The following is a 22,604-nucleotide window of genomic DNA, read 5'->3' as shown; positions in this document are numbered from 1 at the left end:
GTGCCGTTCACTGCGGCGCATGCGGCAATTAATGGGTGTTTTTAGGGGATGAGGCTAATGAGCAGCAGCGCTTGGCATATCTCTTTGCTAATGGCATACTTGCCCTCTTTTAAGAAAGCATTTCAGGGAAACTGAAAGCAACACCTATGAGCACTGCGTTAAAGTGAACATGTACAAATACATCCGAGAGGTGTGTCATAAAATTGATTTACATCTGTGATGTACTGACTGGTTTGTACAGTGCTGCACCACTAGCACCAGGTTCAGGTGTGTTCGGATTGCTTCAGTGGCCGATTTCCCCGTGTTCAGATAGGACACACCGTGACAGAGAGGCAAGCCTGTATTCCCCTTTTGCAGACACAATGACCAGACAGGAGGGAAGGTGCAATGCAATTTTATTATTTGTTAATAATTAACAACAAATGACAGGAGATATTTACCATTTACAGATGGAATTAAATTAATTACACTATTCAATGACAAGGTATTTATTTATTACCTCCCCGTCATCTACCGGTGACCCTAGCTGGCAAGCAATGTGAAACCATCAAGAATCATAATTCCTGCAGAACTTTACTTTACCAAAAAAACAAATGAGAGACCTAAATATGAAACCTGCTGGTCTAGCTTGAATCAATTGTGCTCTGGCAGTCTATAGCTGTGAAATACAGTCTGGGTTAACGCTCCCTTTTTGCTGAGAAAAACGTGGGAAAACACATGCAGGTTGCATAGGTTCTTGTAGTGCGCCAGCTGTAACAACAAATAGTCCATGCAAAATAATTAGCTGCAAGCAGGGTTATGCACCTGCAGGTTGGATAGGTTCTTGTAGTGCACCAGCTGTAACAACAAATAGTATATGCAAAATAATTAGCTGCAAGCAGGGTTATACACCTGCAGGTTGGATAGGTTCTTGTAGTGCACCAGCTGTAACAACAAATAGTCTGTGCAAAATAATTAGCTGCAAGCAGGGTTATGCACGTGCAGGTTGGATAGGTTCTTGTAGTGCACCAGCTGTAACAACAAATAGTATATGCAAAATAATTAGCTGCAAGCAGGGTTATGCACATGTAGGTTGGATAGGTTCTTGTAGTGCACCAGCTGTAACAACAAATAGTATATGCAAAATAATTAGCTGCAAGCAGGGTTATGCACATGTAGGTTGCATAGGTTCTTGTAGTGCGCCAGCTGTAACAACACATAGTCCATGCAAAATAATTAGCTGCAAGCAGGGTTATGCACCTGCAGGTTGGATAGGTTCTTGTAGTGCACCAGCTGTAACAACAAATAGTATATGCAAAATAATTAGCTGCAAGCAGGGTTATACACCTGCAGGTTGGATAGGTTCTTGTAGTGCACCAGCTGTAACAACAAATAGTATATGCAAAATAATTAGCTGCAAGCAGGGTTATGCACATGTAGGTTGGATAGGTTCTTGTAGTGCACCAGCTGTAACAACAAATAGTATATGCAAAATAATTAGCTGCAAGCAGGGTTATGCACATGTAGGTTGCATAGGTTCTTGTAGTGCACCAGCTGTAACAACAAATAGTCTATGCAAAATAATTAGCTGCAAGCAGGGTTATGCACCTGCAGGTTGGATAGGTTCTTGTAGTGCACCAGCTGTACCAACAAATAGTCTATGCAAAATAATTAGCTCCAAGCAGGATTATGCACATGTAGGTTGCATAGGTTCTTGTAGTGCACCAGCTGAAACAACAAATAGTCTATGCAAAATAATTAGCTGCAAGCAGGGTTATGCACCTGCCGGTTGGATAGGTTCTTGTAGTGCACCAGCTGTACCAACAAATAGTTTAAAAATACAGTTCATCAGCTGAAAACGGCTAACAGTTTATGCAGATAGCAGTAGTTTACCGGCAAATTGCAGTAACTTACACAGTCTTTGGGCCTTGAGAAAATAAGGACAACTGAGGCTATGTTGGTAGAAGTAGTTCACCGGCCACTTGCAATAATGTAACACAGTCCTTGAGCCTTGAGAAAATAGGGACAACAGTCTTCCTACTTGCCTATTCCACAAATTACTATCACCAGAATTGCCAGCTGGGGCTACACAGGGCTAAATAAACAAGCAATATACATTACATCAGCATGAATGGACTTTGAAATGGTTACCGGGCCAAATAGTGTATAAGAAACAATTTACATCAACACCAATACGGGTATATACTCAAACATTTCATGCAAGCATAATATTAATCAGCATTGACAATAATAACACAGCGAGCAGTGAACAGCTTTACAGAGTATTATAACAGATAAAGGGCCACTATAAACCCTTTAGCTTACACGCGAATCAAACAGTAAACAGAGCCAAATACATATCACATGGCATTACATTTACTTTAAAGCTAGACATAAAATATTTTGTACATCACCCACAGTGGCATCGGACATGAGCCGACACCCATAAGGCACGTCCCCTCCTGGACATGAGCCAGAGGTTCACAGGAAAGAAAATGACCACCAATACAATATTTGGGGAGAAGAGGGGGTGACCTATCTTTTACTTCCCCTCCTATTTCATCACTACATACACTATTTACCTAATTTAAAACACTGACTCCTTTCTACACCCAGTTGTGTGGGATTCTAACCCCCGGTCCCAACTTTTACACAAAACCTAGTCTCCCAGCCTAATCATGGTTATCCACAAGGTAAAGGATAATGCAGTAGACCTAGGGGACCCATATAGGATAGGTATACAGAGGGGCAGGGCCTTAATGGAGGGAAGATAGGAGCTGTGGAGGGACAGAGTATAGGGAGGTTCTGGTATGATCTCACCCCTGGCAGTGGCTGTTCAGCCTCTTCCGATGTCCAGGGAAACTCAGCGATGCACCGCACCAGAGCTTCCAGCTGCAGACCTCAGCAGGTATTTTACAAGGAGCAACAGGTGCAAAATCCCTTTCCACAGGGGCTCTGTCCAGCAAACACACAGCAGCAGGAGGGGTCCTGAAGCACTCTTCCTCTGGGGCTGTCTTTTCTTCTGCCCGTGCGGGTGACAGCAGGGTTTTCGTCACTGGCGGAACCTTTTCCTCAGCTGGGGCTTCATCTGCGACGATGGAGCGATGAGACCTCCTTCCCAGGCAGCTCGTCTTCTCTCCCAGCATGCGCAGATTTACAAATGTGGCTCCTCCTGATAACAGGCACTTAGGAAGGCAGTCCTTCATTCAGAGGGGGCTTCTTCCAAAGCAGGGTGCTCTATGCAAATCCCCAGGCAAGCTTCCTCCAGGGACTCACATCCAGCATCAGAGCACCTCTCCTGGCAGATTGGATAGGTAGCCTTCCAGGCTAATGTGAAGTCTGGTAATTGTAATCCAGGGCAAACAAAAAAGTTATAGCATCCTTATTTTTACAGCTCCAAGGGCACTCCACAGCAACTCATTACAGACAGCACCAGGTGCAGTATTTGTAATCCTGGGTAAATGAGAGGGGTTACTGCACCCCTATTTGTACAGATCCAGGGACACTCCACAGAAGCACCTCACAGACAATCCTTTTTCAGAAATTCCTCCCAGACTCCTTTTACAGAAATTCTCCCCAGACTCTTTCTACAGAAATTCCTCCCAGACTCAGCACTGACAGTCCTGAGGAAGGTATTATATAAGCTCTCCCTCACTCTCCTCCCTGTCAGTCTGGCATCTATGAGTGGACAGGGGGACCCCAGCAACAGGCCGCCTACAGGGATCTCTGCCTGGACACCCAGGCTACCAATCAATGGGGCAGGATTTTCCCTCCAAAAATGGGTCGCTGACCAAGGGGCACTTTCTACCTCCCTGTCTGCACATGCTCAGTGGGGTTCAGGGAGAGCAAGGTCAGTCAAAGTTCACTATACCTGCCTATTATATGGAATTGGGGCTGCAGTATATATTTTAAAAAAAATTGGGGGGACCCCTATTTGGGAACAAACTTGGGGGTACCACACATCCAAATGTAAACGAGCCCCAAAGCAGTTAGATCTACTTGTTTATGAAAACACACTGGTCATTTTCAGAAAATGCATGTAGCTATAGGGATCATTGGGGCAGATGTATGAAGCTCTGGGACATGATAAAATGGAGTGATAAACGACCAACCAATCAGCTCCCAACTGTCATTTTTCAAACACAGCCTGTAACATGTCAGTTGGGAGCTGAGTTTCTGGTCGTTTATCACTCAGCACTTAATCACTTTCCATAGCTTCTTACATCTGCCCCATTGTGCCTTATAACCAATGCAGGGAAATGATTCTAATTATCCCATCTAAATAAATATATATTTTTTTTTATGTAACAGCTACATAATGGGGGTAAGGTGCAATCAAGAAGATTACTAGACTCTTCAGGGAGTCAGGGTGATTGCTATTATTTCAGGGAGTTGGCAAGCTCATGGCCGTACCCCTAGCATGAGACCGCCACACTCCCAGTCAGAATTTATGCATCTGAATTGCTTGAAGTACAGTAATACTACTAGTCTTATAACTAAATATTTTTTAGGTAAACTGCTCCTATGCAATATAATTAAACAATACATATGGGTAAAGGTTCATTAATTAGTGTACTCCCAATTGAAACTTTTATGTTTCAGTATATGTTGTGTTTTATGTTGTAATGAATTTCAACATTCAGTATTGTTTACTTTGATAGCACATTACACTTGCATTTACCAGTTCAACCAGAAAAAGCCCAGGCTTGGATATTAGCATATTAAGTTGTTTAACTGGCCTACATCGTAATAATCTCTGACACACACCTACAGCCCTCCCTGCTCCACATGCAAGCTATACTCCAGTGAGAAGGTTAGCATGCACTATGGAGTTGCTGGTGTAGGAAAGAGTACAGTTAGCATATTTAGCACACGTGTTATCTGTCCCTCTTTTGTGTGACGAGGCGCAAAGAATTTTGCAATAGCCTGTACTTACTGTAACAAAAGAGGGCTTGAAAGTGACAGATGTAAGAGGTCCTTTATAAAGATGGCTTCCAAGGAAAATAGACAAAATCATTGCTGTGTTTTCCACAAACATCATAATAAAACGCTGTTATAACAACTTCTTTATTTCTCGAACTTTTTTTTTGTATTCTTTCCTCTGTAAACCTGTATTCTGCCTATAGAGATAACAGCTAGATGTGTGTGTGTGTGTGTGTGTATGTATGTGTATATATATATATATATATATATATATATATATATATATATATATATATATATATATATATATATTGTGATAGGATCACTGGTAATGTGGTCTGTGGCAGGTACATTTGTCCCAGATTCCTGTCTTTTGTGTTTTAAACCCCCAGGAGAAAGTCTGCAGTGTAGCAGGCTTGAGTTTCGGTTTTTAGAAAAGCCGGTTTGGGACCTGGGGGTTGTGGGTGAGAGGAGAGGGAGGGCTCCACCCACGGCCACTCCAGGTTTTGGTTCTTGCAGCCTGGTAACAGGCTTGATTGGGTTCCCACCTGAGGGTGGCCAATATAAGCCTAGTGTGTTGAGGGCTGATTGTCTCACCTGGGAGAGCAGGCAGGGAGTTTGCTCAGAGACACTTGAAAAACCTATCTGTGAGTACTGTGCTGTGCTTTGTTGCTGGCGAGGGCATTCGGCCCTGCCAGGTTCTGGTAGTGAGGGAACTACCTGTGAAGTTAGTGCCCCGACAGGGCTAGGATTTATATTTATGTTTTCTTTATATTTCTGTCATTGTACAATAAAGACTGGCGCCGACCAGCTTGTACTTGCATCCAGACTGGTGTGCTGCTTCCCTGCTGCTGTGTGTGTGTGTAAGGAAGGAGTCCTCTACCCAGGAGAGGGACCCCCTAACCTAACTGTGTCACAATATGGTGGAGAATGCGGGCACCCACACACACTGAAGTTGCAGCAAGAGGAAAACTTTCTGTTTAAAAAATTAAAGGGACAGACACCCAATTTGTGAGTGTGGAAATAACGCTGTGTCCTTGGAGTCCCATAGAGGAGGCGTCAGCCCATGCTCAGAGAGGAAAGGTTCAGCTTCCAACCTACACCCCAGTACAAAATGGAGGACATTATTAAAGCCCTGCTCCAAGCTACAGCAGCTCAGCAGGAATCTACCAGGGCTCTGCAGGAATCCACCAGGGTGCAACTGTCGGCCTTGGAGACAGCCCAGGGGCAACAACAGGTTGCCATCGAGGAAACCCGCCGGGCCTTAGCGGAATACAGCCAGGCCATCTAGGGGTAGAGAAAACCACTGAGCGAATAATGCAGAGGTTTATCTGACCCGGGCTTCATAAAGCGGTATCTGACTTTTGCGCATCCTGCCCTGAGTGTCAGTATCATGCTCCCAGGCCACATTTTAAGGGTCCACTAGTTCCATTGCCTATCATAGAGGTGCCGTTTGAAAGAATAGTGATGGATTTGGTTGGACCCTTAATGAAGTCTGCCAGGGGACACCAGTATATTCTGGTCATAATGGATTACGCTACCAGGTACCCGGAAGCGATTCCGTTGCGCAATACGTCAACCAAGACCATTGCCAGAGAGCTAGTTCATGTCTTTAGCAGGCTGGGTATACCTAAGGAGATACTAACTGACCAGGGTACACCGTTTATGTCCAAAGTCATGAAAGAGTTATGCCGCCTGTTCAAAATCGAACAGTTAAGAACTTCGGTTTATCACCCCCAAACCGATGGGCTGGTCGAGAGGTTTAACAAGACGTTAAAACACATGCTTAGGAAAGTGGTCGACAAGGATGGTAGGGATTGGGACTACTTATTGCCGTATTTATTGTTGGCCATAAGAGAAGTTCCCCAGTCCTCCACCGGGTTTTCACCCTTCGACTTGTTGTATGGGAGACACCCAAGGGGGTTACTAGACATTGCCAAAGAGACATGGGTGGGGGAGTCTAGTCCTTACAAAACGGTGATTGAGTATGTTTCTCAAATGCAGGAGAGAATTGCTGCTGTAGTGCCGATAGTGAGAGAGCACCTGGAACAGGCTCAACAGGCACAGCAGAGGGTATACAACCGCAATGCTCGGTTACGCAGCTTTGCTCCTGGGGACAGAGTGTTAGTATTGGTTCCCACTGTGGAAAATAAACTTTTGGCTAAATGGCAAGGGCCCTTTGAAATCTTAGAAAGAGTGGGGCAGGTCAATTACAAAGTTTACCAGCCGGGGAAAAGAAAGCCGGAACAGATATACCATATAAATCTGTTAAAGCCCTGGAAAGATAGAACGGTACTGTCGGCCGTCCGAGACCCTCCAGTAAGTCCAGGGCCCTTAGTTCCCGAAGTGACAGTGGCAAAAACCCTGTCGGCAATTCAACAACAAGAGGTCAAGGAGTTTCTAATTAGAAATAGGGTGCTGTTCTCTGACGTACCTGGGAAAACCTCGGTCATTAAACATGACATCATCACTGACCCAGGGGTTAAAGTTAATCTAAAGCCCTATAGGTTACCAGAAGCACAAAGAGAATCGGTGTCGAAAGAAATTAAAAATATGCTAGAGTTAGGGGTTATTGAAGAATCACATAGTGAATGGTCAAGTCCCATTGTGTTGATTCCAAAGCCCGACGGGAGTGTGCGTTTCTGCAATGACTTCCGAAAGTTGAACAGTGTTTCAAAATTCGATGCCTACCCGATGCCAAGAGTGGATGAACTGATTGAGAGACTAGGGACGGCAAGGTATTTAACCACTCTTGACCTAACCAAAGGGTATTGGCAAGTACCGTTAACCGAGAGCGCCAAACAAAAGACAGCTTTTTCAGCGCCAGAGGGCTTGTTTCAGTACAAGATGTTGCCCTTCGGGCTACATGGGGCACCTGCTACCTTCCAAAGAATGATGGACAGGATTCTAAGGCCCCATAGACGGTATGCGGCTGCTTATCTGGATGACGTGGTCGTTTATAGTACTGATTGGCAGTCTCATTTACCCAGGGTACAAGCAGTGTTGGACTCCATCTATAAGGCAGGTTTGACAGCCAACCCAAAAAAGTGTTGTCTAGGCATGGAGGAAGTAAAATATCTGGGATACAGCATTGGCAGAGGCCTGATAAAGCCTCAGCTCAATAAAGTTGATGCCATACAAAACTGGCCACGGCCTCTGAATAAGAAGCAGGTGAGAGCCTTCTTGGGAATTACGGGGTACTACAGGAGGTTTATACCCAACTTTGCCACCATGACAGTCCCACTGACTGACCTGACCAAAGGCAAACAAAAAGTCATGGTAGAATGGAGTCCTGAGGCAGAGAAAGCTTTTCAGGAGTTCAAAGTAGCATTGTGTTCCCAACCAGTCCTGATGACTCCAAATTTTGAAACGGAATTCATAGTACAAACCGATGCATCAGAAGTAGGTATAGGAGCGGTCCTGTCCCTGAACAAGGAGGGTGAGGAACACCCTATTTTCTATCTTAGCAGAAAGTTGAATGTACATGAGAGAAACTATGCCACAGTGGAGAAGGAGGCGTTGGCCATAAAGTGGGCGTTAGAGGCTCTCGGGTACTACTTGGTCGGAAGAAAGTTCAAATTGATCACTGACCATGCCCCTCTGAAGTGGATGTCTGAAAATAAGGACAGTAATGCGAGAATTACAAGATGGTTCTTGGCGTTACAAACTTTTAAATTTTCAGTGGAACACAGGCCAGGAAGCCAGCTGGCCAATGCTGACGCGTTGTCACGCGTTCATTGTTTGGGGGCTTCAGTTGTTCCGCCCCACAGGTCGAAACAAAGGGGGGGGGGGGGATATGTGATAGGATCACTGGTAAAGTGGTCTGTGGCAGGTACATTTGTCCCAGATTCCTGTCTTTTGTGTTTTAAACCCCCAGGAGAAAGTCTGCAGTGTAGCAGGCTTGAGTTTCGGTTTTTTGAAAAGCCGGTTTGGGACCTGGGGGTTTTGGGTGAGAGGAGAGGGAGGGCTCCACCCACGGCCACTCCAGGTTTTGGTTCTCGCAGCCTGGTAACAGGCTTGATTGGGTTCCCACCTGAGGGTGGCCAATATAAGCCTAGTGTGTTTAGGGCTGATTGTCTCACCTGGGAGAGCAGGCAGGGAGTTTGCTCAGAGACACTTGAAAAACCTATCAGTGAGTACTGTGCTGTGCTTTGTTGCTGGCGAGGGCATTTGGCACTGCCAGGTTCTGGTAGTGAGGGAACTACCTGTGAAGTTAGTGCCCCGACAGGGCTAGGATTTATATTTGTTTTCTTTATATTTCTGTCATTGTACAATAAAGACTGGCGCCGACCAGCTTGTACTTGCATCCAGACTGGTGTGCTGCTTCCCTGCTGCTGTGTGTGTGTGTAAGGAAGGAGTCCTCTACCCAGGAGAGGGACCCCCTAACCTAACTGTGTCACTATATATGTGTGTGTGTGTGTGTGTGTGTTTATTATACTAGCATGCAGCATTATATGCACTGCTTTATTCCAAATCCCTTTTATACAATATATGGGACCCAGTGCAGTTTTATATTCTTTTTGCCACTTATCCAAAATAGAATCTTTGTATTCCCAGAATGAGATCTTCGCCTCCCGTCATCAAGATGAGAACAGTATTGCCTGCATTGAGGAAAAGTGCTATGTCCTGACATTTGCAGAGTACTGCAGGTAGGTGTCGCTCTTTAAACATTAATATCTTCTAGTTAAAGCCATTGCTAGTAACTGCTATTTTTGTAGTGTATTTCATTGCTTTCTTTTTCCCTTTTTATAAAGTTATTTCAGTTGAAGTTAAATCGGTCATCCCTTTCCACAAAATAATAAGTCAGTGTTTGCTGATATGCGTTATAATGTATCTTTTGCTATAAAATAGCTGTGAGGGGCTAAAGACCAGGTTGCACTACTGCCAATCACTGCCTTTTGGGGCTGCCAAATAAATGCTCCCTAAATCCTGCTTCAGAGGATTCATGAGGCTCCTGCTGTAACTTTGACGGCAGATAAGCACCACTTGGCCCATCTAGTCTGCCTCATTTTTAAACATATTGTTACCTCAACCCTTATTGATCCTTACTTCGTGAATAAGGAAATTTCAGTGTTGCACCTATGATATAAGTAAATTATATAGTTTTGTTGCAGCTGGCAATAGTTCAATTGTACTAACGTGTCCTGCTCTGAGACGTTGTAAGGTCCATGGTTCTTGAATAATATAAATCCTGTGTCTGTTTGGAGGTCTGACAGTCTGAGATCATGTTGGGTGATTTCATAGGCAAAGAAAATACATACAGATGTGTCATTGTTGCTGCAGTCGCGTTAGTCAACTCTTCTAGTCGCGCCTAGTCCCATGCAAGTTTATTGATTCTTAGCGCCTTTTTATGCGTCTTTTCAACGCAAATGCATCATATTTGCATTGCGCGGCAAGATAAACACACAAGCAGACTTTGCTTATGAAATTGATATGCGGTATGTGTATGTTCTGTGTGTGACTGCAGCTGTATCTGCATACGAAATGCTACATTGCAATGTCAGCGGCTGTTTTCCGCACCACTTTCCGTTGTTGTGATTTGACACACTCTGCCGCACACAGATCATACACATGCTGCATTTAATTGTATTCAGCAAAACCTGCTTGTGGGTCTTATTTGCATCGCCTTGCGAATAAGACACATTTGCGGTGAAAGACGCATGGCGTGGCCGAGTTGCACAACTCAGTGTAGGGAGGATAGACAAGGAAGTGCTTTTGTATAAAGAGGCTTGTAGAAAGGTCTGATGAGCATTTAACGGGCATATGAGGTGGTCAGTTAGCATGTAGGATGGTATAAGGGGCATGTAGAGAGTGTTTTGACTTGTGAGGGGGTCTTGGGGCAATTATGAGAAATGTGCAGAGGGCTGAGAGCATGCAAGGTGCATGTTGGGAGGTCTGACTGGCATTTAAAGGGCATACAAGGAGGTCAAAATTATAAATTATGATGGGCCCCAGAAACAGTGAAGTAACATCCCATTATTTGTTTTTTTTTAAATGATGCATCTCTGCAACCACATAATTATGAGGCTATTGCTGAATTCTCTTCAGTTTTTGCAAACTTTATGAAAAATACAAAATCATGTGTTTTTAATATTGCTACAGAGAAAATGATGTACTCTGAAGGCATATATTTTCAGTACCGAAACGGACTATCGATTACTTTGCCTCCACCTGTGGTATTTTGGCCTGATTTATGTCCACCAATTGGAAAACACAGCTGAACCAGTACTGTAGATAGTAATGTAAACAGCGCCACAGTACACCAGTCTCTATCACACAATTTAGCAGAACTCAGTCATATTTGACACTCAGGCAATGGTAAGTGGCCTTTATAAACAAATTGTAAGACAAAAAATAGGGTGACAGCGACCTCTGGTGTCCCAAGCCCGTAAAATTATGACTGAGCAGTGTGTTAAAAATATAACATCAGTTTTATTTAGTAAAACCAAATCAGGCAAAAAATATATTCCATAAAATATCACTTTGAATGTAGGCTAGAAATTGGTAGAATAATAAAACGGCACTAAAAAAACAGCACTAAAATAAAATATATAAAATCTGACACTTTTTCTCTAGCAGTCAAATAAAAACGGCACTTAAAAAAAAAAAAAAAAAAATTATGTCTTATATATATATATAATATTCGTTGTGAGGGCTTGTGTGCGTATATTAGGAAAGCAAAATATCCCCAGCTCTGTCTAAAACACCACTCTATATAGATAAAATCAAACCCACTCTGGAACATCTCAATTACTCACATGCAATGGATGTTCACTAGTGGAAGTGGAAACAAATACAATTTTCTTTATTGAATGACAATTACGAACTTCTTTACTTTGGAGTTTGAATGCTCCCATTGGTATACAGAGAGAGTAAAAATCCCTGGAATAATGTACTGTAATATCAGTGATAATGACAGTGTGTCCTGGGGAGGGCCCCTATAGTAGACACTTAAATGTTATAAAATATCAGTTCCAGAAGTCAATATTAACACTTAATACATTAACAATAAAAACAAAAGGCAATTGATAAAATTAGAACGTAGAATTGAACAATATGAAGTGTATATATAAGAGAATAAAGCATAATATTAAAAACAAGTATTCTCAATTTTAGAAGGTTCATAAAGCTGCACGTTTCATGGTCACTGTCTGCTTCCTCCACTAGTGAACATTTAGTTGTGCTACAGCTCATTGTATGTATGTGGGTAATTAAGCTGTTCCATAGTAGCTAGCACTATATATACTGTAGATGTGTCGACATACATCTAGCCTCCTTACGTGTTAAACAGCCCTTCTAGTCACGCCATGCAGTGGCCTAACACTGTACTGACGAGTGTATCTCTGTGTGACTTTTTACCTTCAGATGCGTTTTATTAACACTAATATGTGAATAGAACTCACAAGCCGCTTCTGCTGATTAAAATGATATGCAGTATGCCTATATTCTGTGTGTGTCTGTTGGTGTATCTGCATGCGAAACACTACGTTAGTGTCAGTCACTGATAGTGTAATGTAGCATTTTGCATGCAGATACACCCGCAGTCGAAGTTGCGTAACTATAAATTTTGCTCAAAAAAATGGTGGGTATTGTGAAGGAGTAACCCTTAGATTATTCAGGATGTCCGGTGAAATCATGATGCCAGGGCCAGTGAAGCTGCGTCCAAGGTTACAGGCACTGGCTTGGGCACACCCAGAAACGGGGCAGAAATGACGCCGTTTTCTGTAACGCTGCCTGTTGCAGCCCCCATACACCAGCAGTATGTCAATCATGCTGTGACTTTTGGAGCACTGTGAGTGACATTGCAGAAATCGATCTGCACATAATTAATTACTAAAAAGTAATTTTAGTAACTCCTGCTTAATATAAATAAAAATTTATATATAGTGCATAATTAAAAAAAAATCTTGTCCACCAGGATTTTATATTCAGCTGAATCCTAAAACAAGAATTTTGTGCATTTGTAATTATTATAGTTCACTCTGTAATTATGTTATAGGTTATTTTCTGATATACACTGAAGTGCCAAAAGTCATGGGATAGATACCTAGTATCATGTAGGATTCCCTCTTTCCTGGCGAAGTGCAGCAACTTGACGTGGCATCAGTTCCACAAGTGGACGGAAGACCTCTAGAGATGTTGACCCATGTAGTCTGGATGGTTTCCCACAGCTCGTGATATTTGTGGGTGCAGGATCTTGGGTGCAAATGGACTTCTCCACCACATCCCTTAAATATTTGATTGGGTTCATGAGGGGTGAACTTGGTGACCACACCATTCATCATAACTCTGCAGAATGCTCCTCTAACCAATTCTGGACAACTTGGGAGCGATAACACTGTTAACCTCCTGGAATAGTCCTTCGTTGTGGGGGTACATGAAGTCCATGAAGGGCTGCAAATGGTCATCAAGCAACGCAACATATCGGTTAACGTTCAGCGACGCGTTCAGGTTAACCCAACCTATGCCACGTGAAACTCCACACCGTTATGGAACCACCACCAGCCTGCAGGTGCCTTGTTGACTACTGGGGTCCATGGCCTAATGCAGTGGTTCTAAAACTCGGTCCCCAGGATCCCACACAGGTCACATTTTCCAGGCCACTGGCAGGTGCACAGGTGTATTCATTACTTAATGACACAGTTTAAAAGATCCACAGGTGGAGCTAATTATTTCACTTGCAATTCTGTGAGGAGAAATAGAAAACATGCACTGTTTGGGTTCCTGAGTACCGAGCTTGAGAACCTGTGGCCTAATGGGTTCTGCGCCACACCCAAAACCTATGATCAGCTTGAAACAACTAGAACTGTGACTCATCAGACCACACCAAATGTTGTTAGTCCTCCAGGGTCCAATTGGCAACGTCACAATCCCGGGTGAGAAGCTGTGTCTGGTGTCGTAGTGTTAACGGGGCACTCTGGTAGGTCTTCTGTTCCCATGATCCATAGAAGCTAAAGAACGCTGCACTGATCTGCTAGATATGCATCTGTTACTTCCTGCACTGAATGTGGATGTAATTGGAGTCGGTGGGAGGTGATGTATTTATAGTGGCACGTCTTTACCGAGACGAAGCAGGAAGCACTAACTATGAGCTGTGTTAACTCCCCCTCCGACGATCCCTGCCTGAGTACACAGCGAATGAGCCTATTGCTGATGCGCTATGTCTTAGTCCTGGCCGGCTTCACTGAGCATGCACAGGATCTCGCAAGTATCGCGAGATCCCGCATGCAGCCCTGGAGCCGGCAGCCACTGTATCAGTGACCGCTATTCCTGCTGTGGGGATAGGGCATCGCCAGGCTGTAACTGTCGATAGCGACAGCTGCAGCGGGCAGAACGGTCAGGCGAACTGACCGTTCATACATTGCCCAGGCTATAATGATGGGCGCATAACTTCTCTGTCATTTACCGCGAAACCCCCCGATAATACATCTGGGCAAAGCAGTATCAGCGCACATAACGTGTGTTGATGTCACTTCGAAGCTTCATACATCTCCCCCAGGGTCGCTTGTCTGTTACCATGGACAATTCTTGCCAGACACAGCTGGTCCGTGAACATTAAGCACCCGTTGTTGGCCACTGCGCTGTCCATGGTGGGCGGTAATGCCTTCCATGCGGTATTCCCTGTACACATGTGACACCATAGATCGAAGAATGTTGAATGACCGCACAACTTCCGAAATGAAATGTCCCATCCGTCGGGCACCCACTATCCTCTCCTGTTCAAACTCCGATAATTCACGCCACCTTGTCATGAGCTGCCTAGCCAGTCTTCAAACTGACTCACAAGATGTACAGCTTATGCAGGTCTGTGCATTTCCAAGACGTCACAGTACGGTGACGTTACCTACCATTACCTTTACATACTGCTATCCCATGACTTTTGTCACTTCAGTGTATATTTGTCGGTATGTTCAGTAAGACACTGCTATGTTATTGTTGCAAATTTTTCTACATATTTGCATTAACATGGGTTTATAGAACAGGATGCGGTTAAAATGCCGACTGAGGTCAGAATGCCTGCGCCGGAATCCCGACACCTATCAGAATCCCGGCGCCGGCATCCCGACTGCCGGAATCCCGAAGGTAAGTCCCGAGGTTAAGGGGGAATGTTAGGGTTAGGCAATAGGGGGGGTGTTAGGGTTAGGTGCTAAGGGGGGAGGGTTAGGTTTAGGGTAGGGGAGGTTATGTTTAAGCACTGGGGTGGGGGGTTAGGGCTAGGCAACTGGGAGGGAGAGGGGGGAGGGTTAGGATACTGACCGACAAAGCTTCGGGATGCTGGTGTCTGGATTGTGACAGCTGGCATCCCGTACCCATTGATCAGGGGACTATATTGAAGCATACATCTATATAATAATTCTGCCCTGTCTTCAACATACATGTGCAGTGAGAGCTGAGGTACGGGCTCCAATGGCTCCCACTGCAAGGGAGATGAGACAGACCTGTCCTGGGAGTAGGACCCAGCTGGTTGCCGGGAATGTGTTAAGTATTGGAGTGAGACGAAGGAGGGGACCAAGCTGGGCGGGAAGGGACACGGGGTGGTGTATCAAGACAGAACAGCAGAATACTAATGAGTTAGTACTGTTGCTGCTTCCCCAGACAGAAGAAAAGGAAATAATTCATCAAAATGATAGATCAGATGCATGTGTTTGCCTTACAACAGCTTTTTAATAAAGATTGTCTTTGTTTTAATGAGTTTTGCAAAACATACTGTTATTTAAGTGTATTATGTTTCTTAAGTTTAATTATTTAATTTAATATTTTTGTATGCTTACCTGCTATGTGCTGTTGACTTATTGCTAGAGAGATAAAGTACATTACTCTGACTGTGCAATTCCTTTTAGATTTTGTGCCTTGGTAAAGCGTCGAAAGGAGGGCTGTCCAAATAGGAAAGCCTTGATTGTCCCTCCCTCAGAAGAGTATTGCACCCCAGTACATCGCAGGGTTCCAGACAGCACCGACGCAGAGCTAGTATTCCTGTGCCGACATGTGTACGATTTCAGACATGGTCGTATCCTGAAGAACCCTCAGTAGTTGCAGCTTCCGAAGGACACATTGACATGCATAAGCGGCATAAGAGTGCAAGGCCTCTGCGGCCCAAGACTGTTTCAGACATCGTCCCAGCAGCATCCCCAAGCACAGAGGGGAGTTGGGAACCTCTTGTAGTAGCCTCTTGGTTCTGGATTCAGGAAAAGACACTGGTACAAGTACTCAGCAGATGAAAGCACAGCACTTCGTTAGAGATGAGCAGTAATTAAAAAGAAATAAAAAATGAAAATGAGAAAAAAATATATAACATAAATATATATATATATATATATATATATATATATAAATATAATAAAGTATATATATTATATATATATTGGGGAAACATAAGCCAGTACTTCAGGTCAGGAATCATGTTTGCAAGGATGTATGTTAGTGCATGAATGGACCAAGCTTGGTTCAAATGCCTTAATGTGTCACACAGGTCCCTGTCAAACCCAGACAGAAGTGTCATTACTTCTGCATGGTCAGACAGGATTTGTTTTCTTTTTGTGTTGCCTTTCTCATTTGTGTTGAGAATGACCTGTTGCAGACTGAGCACACCCTCTTCTTTTATTAACTTAATTTATAATATTCCCCAACAATTAAATTATCAGTTTGCCAGCAGTTTTTCTTCCCATTTATGTCAACCCCTGAGTAGATACTACAGATATCAGCTATTGTCAATCTTCATCATATATATATTTTTTTGCATCCAACCAAATTATATTTCAGTATTCTCTATGATAAAGATATATATCTTCTTAGCTGTCAGACTTGATTGTTTTTCAGGCCTTTCTCTTAGTGGAAAGTAAAGTAAACTGGTTAGTGAATAGTGTGTACAAGAGACAAGCTGCTTTTTATTGTTCTACAACAATTGTCCCCATTTGTCTGTGTAGGGTGGAAAGTAGTAGAGCGAGGTTAAATATAATACATGTAACAAGTACTGGCTTGCTCTGTGATGATAGATTACTAAAAAAAAATTTAGTGTTTTAACAAAGGTCACTTGTCCAAAAGAAAGAAAAATTCCTCTTTCCTTGGCCGCCAATAGTGACATTACTCTTGTGCTAAGAAACTGCTACCTGATTGCTCAATATACTTGCCATTTGCCTTATGTGTATACAATCTAGATATACTTTTGTTTATCGGAAGAACCAGCTATTCAATTTTAATAGTAAAAATTAAATCAACAAAAACACAAAAAAACCAAAGGACATTTATACCTGAATACATTAAATTAAATCTGAATAACTGGTAGATAAACTTGTAGCTTGCACTAATTCAAAGAATGAATTATCACACTGTTTTCATACTCTTGCTGTAATCATTTAAATTAGAATTCTGCATGTTCAGTTTTAATGCCCAATTTTAAACGTGAGAACTAGGGTTGCAAGGGCACAAACCTTTGAATAAAATGCTAAAGTATATTTAATGCTATAAGAATTCTGTGTAGCCAGAGAGAATTTGGATATTATTATTTTTATAATGATACCAAAGAGGTGATAGAGCCAGATGCTAGAGGATCTATATACAGGGCCTTGCTCTCTAATTATTCATGTGATTATTTTATTAAATTGTATTGTAAAAATTGGAAAAAAACGAAGCCTAAAATGACCAACTACAATACTATAATTTCAGTGCTTTCTAGATAAAAGCACTTGTATTGTGTTTTTGTAGTTATAAATCCAATTCTTAACCTTGGGGTCCCCTAACGGACCAAGGCCTCTGGGTATATAGAAGTTTAGGGTAATTTAATTTAAAAAATTCTGCCAATGTTGTGACCCTAGGAGACTCTGTTGGGCAAGTCTACTAGAGATAACTTGGAATCCTGAATAATAGTTACTTGGCAAGAGAGATTATGCCTTTTATATATAGTCACAGAAGCCCATGGTGATAATTATCTTTCAAATATATATTCGGAGATAAATGAGCACATAGGTAGAACATTATGGCAAAGTGACCTTACTGTAGTAGGATAATACCATTTTAGAAGGCTAATTCCACTCTAAATAATATGTTTTTGGTGAAACTAAGTAACATGAAATAAAGTTCAAAGTTTTACTTACTAGCATGTAATGTTCAGAACAGTATTTCATGCCTCATAATCCCTCAGTACCTTGCAATGCAATGCAATCCCATACAGTGACGTTCACATGAATCTAATGTTTATGTAGAACATGTTTTTGACAACTTTAAATAAGGCCTGATCAAACAGGAGAGCCGATCTTCTGCTGGGGTCAATCCATGTGGAGTGGTCCAGCCCTGGTTGCTTGACCATTGTTTTAATAATTTTATTTTTTGTGTGTGATGACCCCTGTAAGTTAGTAGTCAGAAACCACCATTACTTTATTTTATTTACCTTCATATGAAGATTGCGGCCATTTTTGTATCATGGCGTATGACACTTTTCACTGCTGCGGACGTTTGGGGTAAATGCAATATCTCAGCTCAGAAAAGTCATAGAAATCTGGGATAAAAAAAACATTATTTTCAGCACATTTCAAGCTACATTTTTGTCATATGACTATTTCTCTACTTCCTTATGACTGAAATTTAAGCCCAAAGTTAATTGGCAGATGTTAAAAAGTCTATTTTTTGGATTGTATTTCCATTGGAACGAATAACATTTCAGAGCTGTAATTTTTTGGGAATGGCTATATAATCTGAGGGGTAACTGTAAAAAATTTGGATTTTGATATTCTCTTAGTGTAGCTTTGTCAAACTCCAGGTTATTTTTACAGTTATCCCTCATAGAGTACTGTGTATGCTGTGATTTTAAATTTTTTATCAGGTTCCCCACCAGAGATTAAAGGTCAATTTAGGTGAAAAACTGAAAAAAAATAGTAATTGTAAAGTGCTCTAATAAAAAGAAATTGACAAGATGAATTAATCACAATTTGTTTGGCAAATCTTTGAGTATATAGCGGTTTGCAAAAAAAATTACAGCTCTGAAATTTTATTCCTTCCCACTGAAATACAATCCAAAGGATATACTTTTTTAAATCTGCTTATTAACTTTGGGCTTAAATTTCAGTCATAAGGAAGTGAGGTAGGGAAATAGTTACATTATATGACAAAAAATGTAGCTTGAAATGTGCTGAAAATAATGGTTTTTATCCCAGCTTTCTATGACTTTTGTGAGCTGAGATATTGCATTTACCCCAAACGTCTGCAACTGTGAAAAATGTCATACGCCATGATACAAAAATTGCCGCCATCTTCATATGAAGGTAAATAAAAATAAAGTAATGGTGGTTTCTGACTACTAACTTACAGGGATTATCACATGCAAAAAATAAAACATTTTAAAAATGGTCAAGCAACCAATTAATTTAATTCTGGACCATTTAATATGGATTGACCCACTCATATTGATAGCATCAGGTTGCCAGCTTAAATACCTGATCCACTCTGTCAGTGATTCCCAACCTCGGTCCTCAAGGCACACTATAATAGTCCTGGTTTTAGTGATGTCCATGCTTGAGCACAGATGTTAAATCAAAATAACTGAGGTACTACTTAAGTCACCTGTGCTCAAGTATGGCTATCCTTAAAACCTGGACTGTTAGTGTGCCTTGAGGACCGTGGTTGGGAACCCCTGTACTATGTGGTGGTAAGTAAAACTTTGTTTTTCTCAGGTCACCTAATTCCAGCCAAAACAAAAGTTTTTTTTTTTTTCTTGTTAACATGACCGCTAAATTAAATATGGTTTGAACACTTGAATACCACAGCAGGCAAACAATGGCTATACTAGTGTGCACCTGGACCTGTGCCTACTTTTCTAAAAGTGTAAAATCTGGCAGTCCATACACCTTTGAAAGTTAAAGATGAGTTGTGTGTTCCGTGCCAAAATCTATAATCTGCTCTTGATCATCTTTTTTGGTAAATATATGCCAGGATCTTCCACCCACTCATTGTAGAGTAGCAACAATTACCACAAGATACTCAGAATTTACAAATGCTTTCAAAATAAGCCTATGATGGCAAAAAAATTATATTTATTTAAAATTATAAGTACCAGTTGTGTTTCAACAGTGCTTTTAACATTTTGTGTGATTTTATTCTGGTTTGTTCCAAATATTTTTTGTGAGCTGTCTAAAATGAATTTAAATTTTGGTTATATGTTTGTTACCAAAAGAACTTAAAGTGCATTCATTTATAATTTACAAGGGTTTTTTGGGAAAGGTGACATTTTTAAATTTAATTTACTTTTTATTTAGAGCAGGATCACCTGACTCCCTTCACTGACATATTTTGTTATTTTGCGCTTAACCATTCAACATTATGAACTATTTAAAAATGTAATGTACCAGAGTTTGAAATGCAGCTTTAAGTGATGTAATATGTTGACGGTTTTTGAATTTATATTATGTTAAATGACTAGTTTGAACAATTTAGCACATAAGCAATTTGTGAGGTTTGTCTGTTGATTGATTATTCAGTTTCTTTCTCCTCTTGAGTGTTTAAAATTTTATACTAGCACTTGCCTAGATTCCTTAATAGTAGAAAGTTTTTTTTAAGAAAAAAAAAATATATATATATTCCATTAAAAATAGTGAGACTATTTTGAATTTGCAGCCATGCACACTTCTGCACACTGTTTAATTTTGAGAAATAATTTGTCCTTTTCCTTTTCCAAAGTTATCCAAAAATGATAGTTAGATGTGTGTAGTTCTGAAAATTTGAAGTTACAATGAAAGTATTTCTATAAATTGTAGACATTTGTTCTTTTGATTATTTTATTATGGGAAATTAAACTGCAGCACACACCTTATGTATTAAATGAAATTTTGCTAATAGTCACTTTGTTTATGGTAATTTACCCTCCAGAGTTTCAGAAGATCGCAACCGCTCCAATGGGTAGTTCTCCAGCTACAGATGACAGGAGGATGTTTATTTAAGTTTAGTGCTTCCAACACAAAGGAGGATCTCATGATTTATATAATTATAAAATAGCGAAAACGGGGTCAATATAGTTATGCCACTTGGTACATGCTATATTAACCCCAATCGAAGGATGTGAAAAGAGGTTTAAAGTGTCTTGTTAAAATATAAACTAATGGTGGGTACACTAAACAATATATGGTTCGTACAGCCAACATTTGGCAGTTGGCAAACCTAATATATCTGTGAAATACTTCTTTCACAGACATATTGCATCAGCCATACTGCACGGCAGATGCGATATAGCTGAAATATATATCTTTCACATCAACTTGTGTGTACATACGACCGGCCAAACCTATTGGGCGGCTGATTGGTAATAGTGTATGCACAAGGTAATTTGTGCATAACCGTGCCAAATCGTTTGTTAGAACGGTTGATCCACCAACCGTTCTAACGATTTGTTGTTGAAGTGTGTATTCCACATTAGATTCATGCAGACAAAAATTATCTAAAGGGCCATCTAGTCCCCTTTTTTAAGGTGAATTATGGTCAATTAAAAATAGCAAAATAACAAGAAAAACAACAATTCTACATGCTTCAAGCAACAAAGAAATATAAAACTGTATTTATAAAAACATACATACAGTAATATGTACAGTATTCTATAAGAAGTCAATTAAGGCAGATTATGTGAAGTGATTTGCAGTGGGTACAGATTCATGGGGAGATGTATCAAACCTAAAGAGGACAAGTGGAGAAATTGCCCATGGCAACCAATCAAATTCTACTTATTTTATAGAATGTACTAGATATGATAGCTAGCAGCTGTTTGATTGTAATGGGCAACTTCTCCTTTTAGAAGGTTTGATACATCGCTCTTTAGCCTGCAGACTAAATTACGCACCTTTTATCCCTGACACAGGATATCCATCTATTATTAAAACCTGATGCTTTAGACTCCCCCCGCTGTGTATACTTAAATTTTTGTGCTGCGCAGATTTTTAAGATGCATTCCGTTTATTTATTTCTTGGTTTTATTTATAACATGCAACTGCATAGGAGTCTTTCAATGTGATCAGTTGTACTCTGCATGAATTTTTCAGCATTGATAAATATGTTCAACATTTTTACTGCAGCTAATAGTGCTAAAATATACACTTCAGAATATTTCAGGGCATACTTAAATTATTGTGACATGACTACATGCAAACAATGAGATTTAAAAATTCTGTTTATTGATTTGTGTTTAACTATCCGAGTCTTTAAGCCACTTTGTTTTCTTTTTATTCACAAACATTTTGTAGACTAGGACGTAACATATCCACATTTGCACATTTTAATTGTAGCTGGTCATGTACAGAAAAAATATAAAATGATCATATGTAATGGCAGAGGAGACCATGTAGTATGTGTGTTGTCGGACAATGATAAAAATAAGTTTGTATTCTAGATTGCATTTATTTTTTTTTATTATTATCTTTATAAAATGTTGGAATTGAATTCAGTGGCTTATATCTACATTCCACCTATAATTGTAATTTATGCAGCAAAACCTTTGCAGATGGCCCTTCTGCTAGGCAAATATCACATCAAACTGGATCTCAGAAATGTTATTTAAGAAAAAACGTGTTCTGCAAACTAAAATAGATGTATAACAGAATGGTGTTATGCATTTTCCTTCAAATGCAGTGTAACTGAATTTGTAGTAAATTTAAAAAATATATAAATTATTTAGTAGACCTTAAACCTATGTGACATTTTGCAAAGAACATAGAACCTCTCAAAAAACA

At 40.9% G+C, this 22,604-nt stretch overlaps 1 protein-coding gene across 1 annotated transcript in view; it reads left to right on the top strand.

Moving 5' to 3' along the window:
• Window positions 1-18,239, top strand: part of LOC148473234 (bromo adjacent homology domain-containing 1 protein-like) — a 61,591-nt gene extending 43,352 nt beyond the window's left edge. Inside the window, exons 5-6 of the mRNA XM_088459930.1 lie at window positions 9,460-9,551; window positions 15,744-18,239. Coding sequence (XP_088316056.1) covers window positions 9,460-9,551; window positions 15,744-15,933 — 282 coding nt within the window. The 3' untranslated portion in view covers window positions 15,934-18,239. The remainder of the gene's footprint in view (window positions 1-9,459; window positions 9,552-15,743) is intronic.
• Window positions 18,240-22,604: the final 4,365 nt, after the last annotated feature.

This window comes from Taudactylus pleione, unplaced genomic scaffold (assembly GCF_031769625.1).
Source record: "Taudactylus pleione unplaced genomic scaffold, aTauple2 ptg000953l, whole genome shotgun sequence".
NCBI lineage: Eukaryota > Metazoa > Chordata > Amphibia > Anura > Myobatrachidae > Taudactylus > Taudactylus pleione.
Note: the sequence above shows the minus strand (reverse complement) of the source record. Positions and strands in the feature narration are given on the sequence as shown.